Source organism: Dipodomys ordii, unplaced genomic scaffold (assembly GCF_000151885.1).
Source record: "Dipodomys ordii isolate 6190 unplaced genomic scaffold, Dord_2.0 Scaffold95, whole genome shotgun sequence".
Lineage (NCBI taxonomy): Eukaryota > Metazoa > Chordata > Mammalia > Rodentia > Heteromyidae > Dipodomys > Dipodomys ordii.
Window position 1 is genome coordinate 6400348 of NW_012267311.1, and position 15943 is coordinate 6416290.

General features: G+C 48.8%; 1 protein-coding gene across 1 annotated transcript; it reads right to left on the bottom strand.

Annotated features, from left to right (window-relative positions):
* Window positions 1-2395: 2395 nt before the first annotated feature.
* Window positions 2396-15941, bottom strand: Igfbpl1 (insulin-like growth factor binding protein-like 1; the record flags this gene model as incomplete). The annotated part of the gene is made up of 5 exons (XM_013026585.1): window positions 2396-3948; window positions 5476-5627; window positions 7397-7513; window positions 8246-8355; window positions 15842-15941. Coding segments are annotated over 4 exons (471 nt in total), but the record flags the coding sequence as incomplete, so codon positions are not given.
* Window positions 15942-15943: the final 2 nt, after the last annotated feature.

Below are 15943 nucleotides of genomic sequence, written 5' to 3' on the forward strand. Positions count from 1 at the left end.
CATTCCCAGGGAGAACAGTCAGCCCCAGGGCTCCAGTGCGGGCAAGCACTGGCTTCCAGCTCTTCCCTAGGTGTAGGCTCCACATCCGGAATTCATTAAGCTGCAGACTCTAGAGCGCTGTGGTTTCCCTTAATTAATTAAAATATCACATAATAACCGTTCTCTCATTTAATGTTCACAAGGCCCCAGAAAAGGATAGGAAAGAGGAAATTCATTAGGGGAGACTGTTCACTGTCCATTCATTTGCTCATTCTTATTCATTTTGCTCTACATCATCCATCCCTGGAGTCAGAGGAGGGGAAGGTGATTTTGCTTAAATATAATAATTAATTTCACCACAAAACCTGAGGAGGGAGGGAATCTACTTTGGTCCAAACCAGGTCTTTGTTTTTTTTTTTTCTTCCAGTTCTGGGGCTTGAACTCAGGGCCTGCACACTGTTCCTGAGCTTCTCTTTTGCTTAAAGCTAGCACTCTACCACTTGAGCCACAGTGCTACTTCCAGTTCTTTCTGTTTCTGTGGTACTGAGGAATCAAACCCAGGACTTCATGCATGCTAGGCAAGCACTCTACCACTAAGCCACATCCCAGCCCCTGAGAGTTGCTAAGACTCCCAAAGACAGCTCTACCCCCTATACATACTGTGACTCTCCTAGATGTTCATGCCTAAGAGAAAGGTGAATTTGTAAATTAGGCATAAGGATGAGCAATAACAAATAATAAAACAGGTCAACTGTAACAGGCCATGATGAACATTACATGAATGTTTTTTCTCTCTCTCAAAATATCTTCGCAAGTAGCAGGCAGCCTAGTTCTGGGACGGCTTCCCAAATATGACAGCCCAAAGGCACCAAGCACACAGCCTCCATACCTTGCGTCCTTCTGGCACCAGGAGAATGCTACTGTATGTGTGGGATGCGACAGTGCACACCAGCGAGTGACTGCAATACTCGTATGCTTAATTAGTAGGACTGGAAAGTTCTGGAAGCTTAGGATCAGGGCTGGCAAAATGTAAGATAATTAGGGTTGGTTAAAAATCTCAAGTGAGCTGGGTACTGGTGGCTCACGCCTGTCATCCTAGCTATTTAGAAGGCTGAAATCTGAGGATCATGGTTCAAAGCCAGCTGGGGCAGGAAAGTCGGTGAGACAATTATCTCCAATAAACCACCAGAAAACCAGAAGTGGCGCTGTGGCTCAAGTGGTAGAGTGCTAGCCTTGAGCTGAAGAACTGAGGGACATCGCCCAGGCCCAGAGTTCAAGCCCCAAGACAACTACACCACCTACAACAACAACAAAAATCTGAAGTGAGGGGTCTGGATGGGGGTAACCATCCACCCCAGGTGCAAATAGAAGGGTGGCCTGAAGTAGCTGTGGCAAGCAGAAAAGAATACGATGCATGCAGGATGGCAAAGTCATACCAATGGGACTTGGACCCTCCCCTCCTCCTGCAGCATTCTTGCAACAGAGACCTCAGTGACCATTCTTAAAAACATTGGCTTCAGGTGCAGGATTGTGCTACCATGACACCTGTGAAAATAGGGTAGGTAAAAACAGAGGGGGTGGGGTGGGGGAGGGAATTATACTTCCAAGTGGTGTCAGCCTGGAAGCGGTCTCGGGGCTCCCACATGTGAAAGCCATTAAGCAAAATAACTGTTACTCTACCTTTTAGGCCTCAGTGACCTTGTGTGATAATGTATGCTGCATGTAAATATGATGCTAAAATGAGCTCCACTAGGGGGCTCCAGCCACCCTCTACTCTGGACCTAAACTCAGCCCTCTGACGTGAACAAGGCAAATTGGAGATGATTTCTTTTTTATTCTAGTCTTGGGATTTGATCTCAGGCCTCGTGCTTGTCTGAGTTGCTTGCTAAGCTGGTGTTGTACTACTTGAATCATCTTTTAGCCTGGCTTTTTTGCTGGTTATTTTGAAGATGGAGGCTGGCTTCATACCAAGATCCTCTACATCTCAGCTTTCTAAGTAGCTGGGATTATAGGTGTGGGCCATAGGCTGGCCTACACCTCAATGGATTTTGCAGAAGGCCCTTATTAGCAGATGCACACTGGGGTTCTCCTACCTTCTCCAGTCACTGGGCCCCTATCTCTTCTGAGATTACATCACTAGGCATCTGAGCAAGTCATCTCCCAACTGTTCTATTCACAGGGGAATTCATAGCAAACTCTCAGAAATGGAAACATCCACAGCAGGGAGAGAGGATCGGGATAGGAGGTGCCCAGAGGGGTGGTTATGTGAGCAGCTCCCCAGCAGCCCCAAACTGACAGCCAAGAACAGCTTCCAATCTGATCCATTTCCGTTCTGAGTTTATTAAAAGAAGGGACCCCAGTGTTTCAAAGTTGGAAAAACACTCATCTAATTTCATTTCCTCTTTATTCAAATGAAGACCTGGAGGTCCAGAAAGCAAAGGGGGCTTTCCCAAGGTCATACAGCAAGCCTGGGATGAACATGCAAATGGACCCCGTGTTCCTAGATTCCCAGCCAGGTCTTTTACCAGGGTGACAGCATCCCATTATTTTAGATGTGGAGGGTCAGGCTTAGAGAGGCAGAATATTCAGAGTTCCAAAAACATAATGACTAGTTGGGAGAGGACTGAGTGTGGCTTAAAACTTGAATGAACCTTGGCAAGAACCCCCAAACCTGTGAACTGGCAGCAGCATCCTTCCCCTGGTTTCTGGATCATGCTGAGAAGCAGGAAGCTTCTCAGAAGCAGGCAGAGGAGGCCACCTGAGGTCAGCCTGAGGTGATGATGGCCCCCAGGCCAGGAGCTGCTTCCCAGGCCTGGCTGGCCTGCCCTCCATGCAGGGACGGGCTCAAGGATGGGAAATTTTGCTTCATAAAGTTTAAGAACTGTCCACAGTGAGAGATCCCCATTCTGAATTAAGAAATTGCAATCACTTAGGGCTCAATTTTATTTTTAACCAGAGAGTAAATAATTTTCTTTTCTGCTCATTAAACATGGGAGTTGGTGGTGGTAGGGAAACCTATTCTGGGGTATAGCCTACTGCATTCTAACGTACTGTAATTTCACAGCCCAGAGATAGCACCTGACTCCTTTCTACAAGGTAACATACAGAAACCTGGTCTCTGGCCACTTGCTTAGAGAATGTAGGACTAACAGGGATGGCTTGGTCCCTAAACGCCTAGCAAAGGACTCTAGAATCTGGCAAAGATTCCCATCCAGGACTAAATCTCTCTAAAATGGGGAAAAAGGAGGAATACAATAGCCACCAACTGTCCTGACCCTGGTATGAAGCATTGATTTGTTTTTATGTTTGGTCTTAGCCCAAAGGCCAAGTCATGATAGCAATGGTTTGGTTTGGAGGAAACCAGTTAAGAAAGAATGCTAGGCCCACACTATGTTTTTTGTGTTTTGTTTTTGTTTTGTTTTTTTGCATAGGGCCATCTTATACTAGGACCATAGAACTAGAAAGGAGGCTGGTAACACCCAGTCCAAATGCCACAGTCAGAGGGAGGAAGACCAAGGCCCCCGGAAGGGAGGGGCTGCCCAGGTCATCCAGGCAAGGCAAGCTGGGACCTCCTCCCTCCTTGGACCTCAACACATGAAGTCATAGAGCACCAGGAATCAGCCACAGACAAATGAGGTAGCGTCAGAGTCCTCACCTCGTGTACAGCCCTTTGTAGTTAACAGACGTTAAGAGATCTTCCCTGGGAGGAAATAGTTAAAAAAATTCTCATGGTAGAATTCATTCCTACAGTACAAAACAAACAACAAAAAAACAGCCACATGCACTGTCAGCTTTCCTAATACCAGTCCTGCTAAAAACTACATCTGCATATGAATCTAGTTTGCATTCAGTTTTTAAAAACATACAAAAGGGGGTCATGTACAAACACAGCTTTTCCAAGTCTTCACAAAGCACAGTGATCTGTTTCTTGACTTCTCTGTCATTCCATGTTCCATTTCTCTTAAGAACCTGGGAAGAAGAGAAGGAAAAATCAGAGGGGGAGGGACAAAAAAAACCCCAAACCACTTTCTTGCCGTTGTCGCTATGTATTACATGGGAGGTGGAGGAATGATGCATAAGTTCAAATCTTCCCAGCAGGCAATGGAGTTTATGGGGGAGGCGCAGGGAAGGGGGCCTGGGGATGCCCAAGAAATACATTTAGAACCAATGGAAAGGTGTTCCAGGGCAGAATTTTCCAACCACTGGAAATCCCAGTGGTGGTAGTGAGCTTTGTATTCCCGGAGGCATGCAAGCAAAGGCTGTCTAATGCTGCATACTGTAGAGGGGATATGAAACCTGGATATCTAACAATATGTAAACCATACATTATTACATATTATACTTTTTCATAGGGCCATCTTATTCTAGGATGGCAGGACGACAAGGACACTGGTAAAATTCAGTTTCAATGCTACCATCACAGGTTAAGAGAGCATGACCTTGAAAGGGGAAGGGACCTGTCTAGACCACCTGGGAGAGGAGAGCGGGGGGCTTCTCCTCTGTCTAGGTCACAAGGATCCATCATCAATCACCAGCAGGTAAGGTAAAGTCACAGTTGGCACATGTTCTATTAACACCTTGCTGGACGGCCTTGGGGAGGTAACCTGGGAGAGGATCATGCCTCTCCGCCCTTTCTCTCCGGTGAGCTGAGTATGTATAGCACACTCCATCCAACCTGGGCATGGCTCACCTTGGCCAATGGACTGTAGGCAGCTAGGAGGAGGGAAGTCACATCTGAACAGAAACTTGAAATGAGAAATGTGTGCTTGCTAAGGGCTTCTTGCTCATTGCTGGGACTGCTCCTCCAGCTGGCCATGGAAGAGCAGTGACATGAAATTTGAGCAGGGGGTGATGTTCAGGCCTCAAAACCAGCACAGTTTGGGGACTGATTTGCATAAAAAAACTGACTTATAAAGTGACTCATTTCCCAAGTTCATGGTCACCTGTGGGTGAGGGACAGAAGCCACCCTAGCTGTCGGTTATGTGACTAGGAACACTAAAGGCCACTTGGGCAGAAGAAATGCCGTGATCCTGCCTCCTCCTGCCCATGAGATGTGTTGCTAAGCACCATACAATGCCAAAACCAGCAAGACAGGGTCAGGGGACCCACAAGGAGGTATCCCCGAAGAGACAGACAAAACATGACAGTCTCCAGTCTCGTAGGAATGCTTCCATATAGGTATGGCTACAAAGCACTGTCTGCCATCTCTCAGGACCAAGAGAAAATATTCTCTCCAGACTCAGAAACAGAAAAACACACAGCTAGCTTTTTATGCGTATGCCTTCTTAGGTTCATAGCTCTTGACCTTGCATGCTGAGGACCTCAGAGAGAAACGTATGTGGACACAGAGGCCCAGTTGCTCACCTCCGCATGGCCCTGCTTGTCTCTGCGTTTCCTCTGGCTCCTTTCACTGACATAGTTTTCTTTTTTCTTTCTTTCTTCCCTGCCCACCTTGTGACATGGGGAAAAGTACCCAAATGACTTGGAACTCATACCTTACTCATCACAGGTGGTCAGCCGGAGCTAGGGGGCTTTTGTATCTGCTCAGATCAAGGACTGTCACAGTGCCATAGGACTGGGACTCCCCAATCACGTTGGTCGCGTGGCATTGGTACATTCCTTCATCTTCCTTTCTCAGGGGGTTGATCTAGAAATACAACAGGCACATTCAGATGGTTATGTATGGCACAGAACACTGACTTCCTTCTTCTGTTTCTTCCCCTCCCCACCACCAGGGTTTTCAAATCAGGACCTCATTCTTCTAGGCTAGCACTCTACCACTGAGCCACACCTCTAGCCATCCTTATTTGGTTCTGATGTCCCATCTGCACATGTGTTCCTTTTCTGAATACAACAGAGCTCCCTGTTTTTCTTGTTAGCTGCAAGTAGCCCAGCGTAAGTTCCTTCTTGAGCCCTCTTGAAAGCGCCACACTCCTACTTATTACACTGGGAGCTGTCTTGTCCTTTTACCAAAGGCAACAGGAATGGATTAGGAGGAAAATACTGTAAATTAAAAGATCAAAAATTGACTGGCCAAAGAAAGAGCCACACAAAGCGTTCCCTAGGGAGGCGGCCTTTCCAAAATGCCCGCCGAGATAGCCTGCCCCTTATCTTTTCTCATAAGAAAATGAGGGAATGTGCTTGATTTGAAAATGCAACAGAGCCCGCTGCATTACAGGTCTCCCCGCTGGGTGGAAAAGCATCATCAGATCTCCCAGAGTGTGGAGGAAATGTGGGTGATATCCTCAGAGAGCATCTCAAAGGCACTCTGGGCCACATCCAAACCAGCTCACTCCTCTTTCACTGTTCTGTTGGCTGCACAGGACATGGGGAGGGTTAAACAGACCATCTCATTTTGAACTCATGAATGAAGGTAAAGGGCAGGCGTTAGCAGCTTGATCTCTACAGGAGACTCACAGTCACAGGCTGTGAGGTTCATAAGAAACCGAGGCTCCGAGAAGAAAAGTGACCAAACTAACATGAAGCTCCCCCGCTGCCCCCTTCCAGGCTCCTTGTCCCTTAGTCTTTCAAGCACCAAGAATTCTCTTAGCAAAACTGCTATGAGTAGCAGGACAGCTACTGTGGAGAAGGACTTGCTAGACACATGGACTTGAGACAGGTGTATTAGTTCCTTCTGGCTGCTACAACAAATAGTCCCAAGCCTAGTGGCAAGCCTAACTATAAGTAATCATCTATGGTTCGGGAGCTCAGCAGTCCAAGTGAGTCTCAGCAGGCTAAAAACCAAAGTGCCAGCAAGCACTAAGTCTACCACTTGTGCCATTGTTCCATTTCCAGCTTTTTCTGTTTACTGTGGTACTGAGGAATTGAAGCTGGGGCTTCATGCATGCTAGGCAAGCACTCTTACCACAAAGCCATATTCCCAGCCCAAGATTAATCTTTAAATTGGGACCACCTGGATAATCCAGGCTACTCTATCTTTTTTTTTTTTAAATTTCTGTAGACCTTGGGGCTTGAATTCTGGGCACTGTCCCTGAGCCTTTGTTCTTAAGGCTCTACCCCTTCAACCACAGCTCCTCTTTGAGCTTTTTTGGTTCATTGAAGAGTCTCAAAGCCTTTCCTGCCTGGGGCTGGTTCCCAATCTTGATCCTTATTTCTCAGCCTCCTGAGTAGCTAAGATTACAGATGTGAGCCACCAGCGTCTGAAGGGGCTACTGTTATCTTGAAGTTAGCTGTTTAGCCACGTTAATCCCTTGCCTTGCAGCCCAGCATACCCAGTGGTGCTGGACAGTAGAATGGAGACACCTTGTGGAAGCCATTATTTTACCTGCTTCAGCAGATCATGCGGCTCCTAGGAGACAATGCCTCTGCCTATCTCACTGCTGCTCTGGAACAACTTTGGAGAGTTAACATGTTATAGAAAGATAAAAGTGATAACTAATCACCACAAACACTCACCAGGATCCAGGCTGTGGCCTCATGGTCTGCAGGGCCCCCACGAACGTGGACAGCTATATTGGCATGGTCCCCAGGCAACTCCTCCAACACTTCAGTGCCCTCAGGAGAGTGCATGAGCTACAGAGGACAGAGAAACCACAAGTGGTTTAGAAAAAGTATTTCTGGGTAGGGAGCATCCCGCAAGCCTCCTTGCCATCTGCATCCTCCCACGGACTGAAAAGCTGAAACTCTAGCATCTTATTCATATTCAAAGCCAGGTCGATCAGTTTTTAAATCTGAATGTGTGTGGACAGCACCCCCTGCTGGACCACAAGGGAACAACCTGTTGGGAATTTCGGATTTCTTGTCCTGGGTCCTAGATCCAGGTTGCTAAGGAAAGGCACAATTCTTGCCAATTCTATCTCAAAACTTGGTTTTTAGGGTTTGTGACAGGACTGAGTCTCCTGTCACCAAGTTGAGTCTGTCCATAGCTCATCCACAGAGAAAGGGGGGCTCTACTGACTCCGTGGCTGACGTTAGATTGGCTAGGTGACAGTAGAACTTCCTTTCTTTTTTTTCTTGTCAGTCATGAGACTTGAACTCTGGGCCTGGGCACTGTCCCTCAGTTCTTCAGCTCAAGGCGAGTGCTCTACCCCTTGAGCCACAGCACCACTTCCAGACAGTAGAACTTTCTGGGCACCTAAGTGGCCAAGGAAGGACAGGAAGGACTGCAACCTTCCTTCTCCAGGAGAGCCCTGGGGTAAGAGGGCTCTTTTTCCAATATTGTGATCGGTGTGTAACCACACACACACACACACACACACACACACACACACACACACACACACATGAGTTTTGAGTCAGAAATACCTTCCTCCATGTGATGACAGGGGCCGGTTCAGCCCTCACCTCACAGGACAGGTACACCTGTGCCCCGGTGACATTGTGGATACTCTGAGGTGGCAAGAGGACCACGGGAGCTGCGAGAAGACAGAGGAACACGCCTTTCAGGAGGGCTCCTCTCTCACACTGCCCCCGCAGGCCTGCCATGGAAGAGCGGTGAATCCTATGGAAGATCTCGCCACCCCTCTCAACCCCCTCCCCCACAACAACCTGGCCAGCTTCTAGTTTCCCTGCAGATTTCCTGACCCACTGCCATGTTTTACCACCAGGAAACCAGGTCCAGAGAGAGTGACAGAGCCAGCGTCTCAGTGCATCCGCTCCACCCCCAGGGGTCCCCTCTAGGATTCCCACAGCCAGCTACTTACAGTTCAGCTTCAGGCTGCATGGCCGACTCCTAGGAGACCAACAAACATATCATCCATGGCAGAGGCTACAGAGGGCATTTGGGGTGGGTTTTTTTTTCGTTTTTGTCTTCACATACGGGAACTTCAAGAGGAATGCCATGCAGAACAACTACCAGTACTCTGGAGCTAAGACCCCAGCAGTCCACTCCAGTCACGACCTGCATGTACACAACCCCGAGGCCAATGGTCTCTGCCAACCTCCACACTCCTCCTCATTTCCAGTGCTCAAGTGTGAGCCTGGAAACCCAATTTTCAGAGACTGAGGAAACCGAGCCGGGGTGACTCAGGGGATGGGGTGAATGTGGTTCAAGTCTGTAGATTGTAGTAGGGAGAGAGAAAGGGTGGAGAGATCTCTAGAGCCATTTGTATTAGGCAGCATTCATAGCTCTCCCTCTATACTGTTTCCTCCCATACTAGGCATCTGATCTGTGCACATGGGCTATGTATGAAGCTCAAGTTCAGCCTCCTGAATGCCACCGCCCCTCCATGCCCTGCTTTCCCTGTGCATAGGGAAATGTTTACCACCCCCCAGCCCCACAGGTGGACAGCTCACCCACCCTGCAGGAACCAGCTAGGCAAGCGCAGCTGAGACCAGCTTTTCTGAATGCTTTAGCTTGCTGTGTTACAGCTGACCTTTCAGTCCAGGGTTCTCTACCTGGTCCTGCCTGCTTGGGGCACAAACTCAGCCACCCTGGGGTCAAGCTGTGGTGTTCCTGACAAGGTAAAGGTGGATGTCTGGCCAGAGAAGAGCTCTCAGCTCAAGCATCCTCCATTTAAAAGAGGGAGAAGCTGGCACTGGTGACTCATGCTTGTAATCCTAGCTACTCAGGAGGCTGAGATCTGAGGACTGCGGTTCAAAGCCAGCCTGGACAGGAAAGTCCCTGAGACTTTTATCTCCAAAAAACCACTAGAAAACTGGAAGTGGTGTTGTGACTCAAGTGGTAGAGTGCTAGCCTTGAGCTGAAGAGCTGAGGGATAGTGCCCAAGCCCAGAGTTCAAGCCCCATGACCTACCAAAAGAGGGAGATCCACCATGGGGTGAGAAAGCATGGCTTCTGGAGCACAATATGCAAATGGGGGAGGGAGGCTCAGGAACCAGTCTAGCAAACTAGATGAAGAAATATAGGCAAATGAAAGAGCAAATAGGGCCACTCCAGGGCTCTTCTAGACAGTGAAGCAAACCTTACCAAGCCAGTGAGTTCCTAACCAGAGAGACATGTAGCACCCAAATGCTCCAAGATCCTGTGCCCTGTGCTTGACCAACTGGGATATGCTTATCCAGCCTCCACCTGCATACCTCCACTGGAGGAGAGCTCACTACCTGCAGAGCCATGTCCCTCCTAGACTCTCCACAGCACTCTTGGAGTGCTGTGCTGGTAAGAAGGCTTGGCTTTGGCCTGGGGCGTGTCTCAAGAAGTAGATCAGCTGCCTAGTAAGCACGAGGCCTTGAGTTCAATGCCTTGTATAAGAGAGAGACAGAGATAGACAGACAGACAGAGAAAGAGACAGAGACAGAGAGAGAAGCCATAGGTGGCTCATGTCTGTAATCCTCGGGAGGTTGAGATCTGAGAATTGTATTTCAAAACCAGCCTGGGTAGGAAAATCCATAAGACTCTTATCTCAATTAAAAAGCCAGAAGTAGAGCTGTATAGAGCTCAATTAGTAGTAGTAGACTTGAGCACAAAAGCTCAGGGACAGCACCCAGGCCCTGAGTTCAAGCCCCAGGACTAGCACACAAAAAAAGAAAAAGGAAAGGAAAAAAAGAGAGTGGGAGAGAAGAAAGAAAGAAGGAGAGAAAGGAAAAGGAAGGGAGGGAAAAAGGGAGGGAAGAAAGGGAGGGAGGGAGGTAGGAAGGGAGGGAAGAAGAAAGGAAGGAGGGAGCGGGGAAGGAGCAAGCTTAAATCAACCTGCAGTTAACAATTCTTGCCTTTGTGTAATTGCCCCCTGCTGATCCCTGGTCTGTCCTCCAGAGCTCACAACACCCTGAGTCACTCCAGGGAGCCCTCCCCATCCTCAGCTGTCCTCCACCCTCACTCCTGATCAGCCTACCCCTCCAGCAGTACCCATGTGACTCCCCTCCAAAGCACTGTGCCAACCCACATCCCGGAGGATAGCCAACACCCCCAGTGAACTCCTAGACTTCTAACACTGCCTGCAGCCACCAACACCACACACCGTGCTCCCTGGCAGGAGCCCCATCTGTGATGACAAAGAGGAGGCTAATTTATTCACATCTTCCTGGCAGCACCTCCTCAACCACACAGGCGCTGGGATGCTGCCTCCAGCCACAAGGCAGCCCTCAAATGGCTCACGGTGGGACAATCGGAGCTGCTTCTTATTCCAGAGCCCTCAATGGATTCCAAGGGGACACGCCATCAATGTGTTTCACTTTCATTCACGTCAAGTCATAAATTTTAAATGAGATTTCATCACTCCCTCGCAGGCCTAAATGAATAAGCTAGTAAATCACATTTCTTCTCTCTCTCTCCTCATGCCTTCCTCTCCTTCTCTTACAATAACTACAATTAAGAAAAGGCTGTCTTGGAAACATTGATCTTGCCACCGATTTTGTGGAAATACCACTTGGATCACAAAAGAGCTCCTTGCTTTCAGTGTTAAAGGCACATGTCACTATTTATGTCTTTAATTATACATGTGCATACAGTATAACACATTCAGTCTGCATTTCTAAGTTGGAACAAATGCCTACAGTCATGAGCTACCAACATTTCCAAGATATAGAAGAGTCCCATGATCTCAGATTGTACACTGAGATCGGCTTTTAATTTTAACACGTCCGATTTTAAACTTAAAACATGTTTACTCATAAGCATAATAGATCTTCATAGTTAATATTCCTAGTAATAGTAATAATGATAATGATAGTACCATCGAAAGCAGTGTTTCGCTGCAAGAAAAGCACTATTCTGCTTCCAGAATTCTGCTTTCTTTCCAGCAATCATACTCATGGCCAGCTGGGCGGCGCTGCTCAGAGTCACCTGGCCTCGAATGGTGGGGAAGTGAGGAGAGGATATGAACTAGTCTTCAGCTCTAGAGTCGAAGTTCTTCTTTTTTTGGGTGGGGGGATCCGGTCGTGGGGCCTGAAGTCTGGGCCTGGGCGCTGTCCCTCAGCTCTTCAGCTCAAGGCTAGCACTCTACCACTTGAGCCACAGCGCCACTTCCGGCTTTTTTCTTTTTGCTTATGTGGTGCTGAGGAATCGAACTCAGGGCCTCTGGCATGTAAGGCATGCGCTCTACCACTGAGCCACCTTCCCAGCCCTCGAAGTTCTTCTTAACTGCTGTCTTAACTTGCCTCTTCCCCCAAAGGACCCTTTACACAGGGGCTCTGAGTGGCAGGTGCTTTTATCTCCATTTTACAGATGAGGAAACCAAAGATCAGGAAATGTGAGGGACCTAGAGGAACTGAATGGGAAAAAAGTGGCTTTCAGGAAGAGGGCCAACTCCAAGTCAGCCTTGTCTTCAAATGTGCCAGCTCCATCTCTCAAGCTCTTCCTTACTAACCACTTTCTTCTGATCATGCTGACAGCAGCCCTGGCAACGTGGGATAGCGCCAATGGGTTAAACAGTAGGTAATATAGGATAATCACGCAGATCACAGGAGACAGGACCATGCAGTGGGGACAATAGTACCAGAGAAGACTCAACCACTCAAGCTTGGGCAGTTGGGAATCATGTCCTCCTTGTCTGCAAATGAACAAACTCTGCCTTATACCTCCCTGGATGCCAGCAGGTAATAGATGAGCCTGTATTAACTGTGGATCTGCATAGATGAAAAGGATTGATATTATTATTATAGTGTGTGATGATCATCAATCTCTCTACTCTGTCAATTAAATGGATCCTTGGTGGCGGCAATGAAAGATCATCTCAAATACCTCAGAGATTTTTCCAAGTTAATGGTGCCAGGGAGAGGAAGAATAGCAAAAAGTCACCCCTAGGACCCCATCTGCTGTATTAAGAAGCGTACAACCGAAGAGTTTAATAAGCAACGCACTGAACAGCCCTGATAATTTATGCTAATAGTCACAATACAATGTGGAGCGAACGCAGCTTAATCCCGCTGCTGCCTGCCGCCTGTGCCTCAAATCCCCTCCCTCGACATGAAAGGCTTTTGAGTGAAAGGCCCCTTTCTTTGTCCCTCTCACAAAGTGCCATTTGCTGCCTCTTATGGTTTCCTGGTAACACGCGCCTAGGGCTTGTAAGTGGAGCTAGAATCCCAACCAAGGTGAATTTTCTAAGATTCAGGATCTCTAGAGAGCCCACGGAAGTTGACCAAGGGCTCGATTCCCTGCAGGCTGGAGATGGATGTCAGCAATACGCAGACTCTGCACACCTGGACTGGACTAGACTCCATTTCAGCGGGGACTGCCCAGGTAGCGCTCAGGAATTCCTTTGGTATGCCTCAGTATCTTCTTCTAGAAAGTGGGTTTGGGTCCTCCCTACCAGTTGCAAAACTCAAGTAAGAAGATGGATTCAAAAGCAATGTCTAACTATAAAGAATTCTCCACACACAGGTCTAAAATCAATGCAGAGATCGAAGGATCACTCTCATGATGAGGCGGAAAGAGTGGCATTTCTATCCAAACCAGCTTCCTGCTGCTTCTCAGGGACCTGTGTAGGAAACATGTCACCCTGGGAAATACCTCATTCTTCCTTCCCTAAAAATCCAGGTGCTCCTGCACTGAAGGAGCCAGAGAAGAGGAGTTGGGGAGGGGTAATTTCATCACCAATATTGTTGCAGAACAGCCCAGCTCCGGCTGTGTTTTCCTTCCTGGGGTCCCCAGGGGCATTATTAAAAAGTACTCCTGCAGCGTCTTCTGAATTAAAGATGGCTTTAGGGCAGCACAGAATGAAGAGCCGCAGGGTCTGTGGCCTGGGCTAGGAAATGTGTCCTTGTCTTCATCCTTAAGCCTTCGCAGGGCACACGGGCACGGGTGACACAAACACATGAGGACAGAAGGTGACAGGGAGACAGTGCCAGGGCTGGGGGCAGGGTGGGGGTAGGTGACACAAATGCTGATGAGAGGGACAACTGAGTTCAGGAACCCTAATGCCCTGGCATTAATGAAAAGCAGCTTCGGAACTGTTCCCATTTGCTCAGAGTTCCTCTTTACTCCCCAGGCCCGAGCCTAGAGTGGGTCTCAGAGCCCATAGATCAGAGTAGAGGCGCTGTCACATTTACTTGTCATTTGGTAATTTTCAGTGAATGAGGGGTATGGGGTTTCCATCTGCCATCTGGTAACCATGGCAACCGCCATCTGCCTGACTTAATACCACCAAATAACTGTCCTAAAAGAGCACTGGACAGGGTGTCAGGACTCGAGAGTTGAGCAGCTTTTACTGGATATTCTGGACAAGTAAATCACCTGCCCTTACTAGGTCTTGGTCTCTGGTAGACGACAGCAGACTTGGTCCCCATCTCTTCAAAGGGGGTGGTTCTCTTAGGAGCATCATATCACTCCAGGGAGGAATTATCTGAGCCCATTAGCACCGTGCAGATAGTGGGGGGCCTGGTCAGCATTTCTTACGTCTCCTGCATGTGCAGTTCATGCTACCTGTCTGCAGACAAAGGGAACTGCCTGCAAATTAAATGCTGAGGAAGGCACATTGTGAAATCGAGTGATAGAAACTACAGAAAGGAAAGAGACAGGGCTGTTTCAGGGCCAAGCAGTGGAAACAAGCTTTCAGAGCAGAAGGATATCAGCAATGGCTCCAAAAGAAGCAAAAGAGAGCCAATTTAAGGTCCTTTGGGGGAGCCAGGGCCGGGAACATGCCTGGCTAGCTCTGTCCCCCACTGTAAGCCCCAAGTAAGAGTAGTCATGGTAACCCTGTGCTTGAGCTGTTTACTGGGCAGCTCAGTGTCTTTGTTTCCTGGGACAGAAAGACTTCCTGCCCCATCTCCCGGACTCCAGTATATCCAATGTTGAGTATTTTGAGGGGAAAGGGAGTAACACAATACTAGAGACTCTAAAGCCCCCCACCCTGCTGCTCTGGAAGCTACAGTCATTGCACTGACTTGGGTGGGTATTTAGTCGTGGTCTTTAGGACTTGGTCTCTCTGCCCAGGCCAGAATTCATCCCCAGAAACCTGGAACCCAGGAGGCAAGCCGGGATCCTGGGGACTCACTGGTTACTACCTCACTCACCTGTCCACCCCCCACCTCTCCTAGGGAGAGACAGAGGTCTGTTCAAAACCACCCCCACACTTAAGAAAAGGCTAGCAAAGCCTTCATATTGAAGTTTTTGTTTGCCTTAAAAAATCACACTGAGAAGATGAGAAAGTGACACCCAGGGATAGTTGTAATGAAGCTTAATTTCTAAGTCCCAAGCAATTCCTGCACTGAAGTTTGAACTCAGGACTTACAGCTTGCTATTACACTGGAGCCAAGTCTCCAGCCCTGCTTTTGTTGCTGTTGTTGGTTATTTTGGAGATGGGAGTCTTGCAGACTTTTCTGCCTATACTGGCTTTGAATCTTGATCCTCTAGATCTCCCAGCCTCTTGATTAGCGAGGATTACAGGCTTGAGCCACCGGTGCTGCAATTCCTGCTTTACCATTCCCTTTCTGACAGCAGGACTCTCCAAACTGTGCTCTAGTGACACCCACAAAACCTAGGTCGGCTCCTGTTGGTCACATAAACTTTTCATCATTTTAGTCTCCAAACGTCTTGCCTGTCCTGGATGGGTGCTCCCCTTGGATCCCTGATAGGGCCTTGCCCCCTACACCTGGGGTCCTGGTGCTCTGGCTTGATGAGGCCCAAGACTTTGAGAGGGGCGTCTGCTCCTTGGGCATCCTCACCTGCTCTTCCTCTCCATTCAATGAGCCCACCTAGTGTGGCATGCTCTGGGGACTCCCCGCCCCCTCCCCCTGCAGCTTCCCTTAGGCAAATAGGCCAGGCCTGACTATAAGAGCATGGATGGGTACTTAAGCACCAAATGGGGCAGCAGGTTCACCATAACTCCGTTTTGTTCAGGGCTGGTGTACCATGAAGTTGGTAAAGGAGGGGGATTGGAAATAACTGATGATCCCACCGGGGAAACTGAGGCTCAGGCAGTGCCTGTCCCATTGTGCAGGAAGATCCTTGGTCCCCCCCGGCTCAGCCCTCCGGAGCCCCTCCGCTGGGCACGGGCACCGCACTCACCGAACTCGCAGGGGCCATCCCGCGCCTTGTGCAGGTGACCGAGGCGTCCGCGGGGCGCGAGCCAGGCGCGCCAGCGCAGCGCGCAGACGCTGGGGTAGGAGC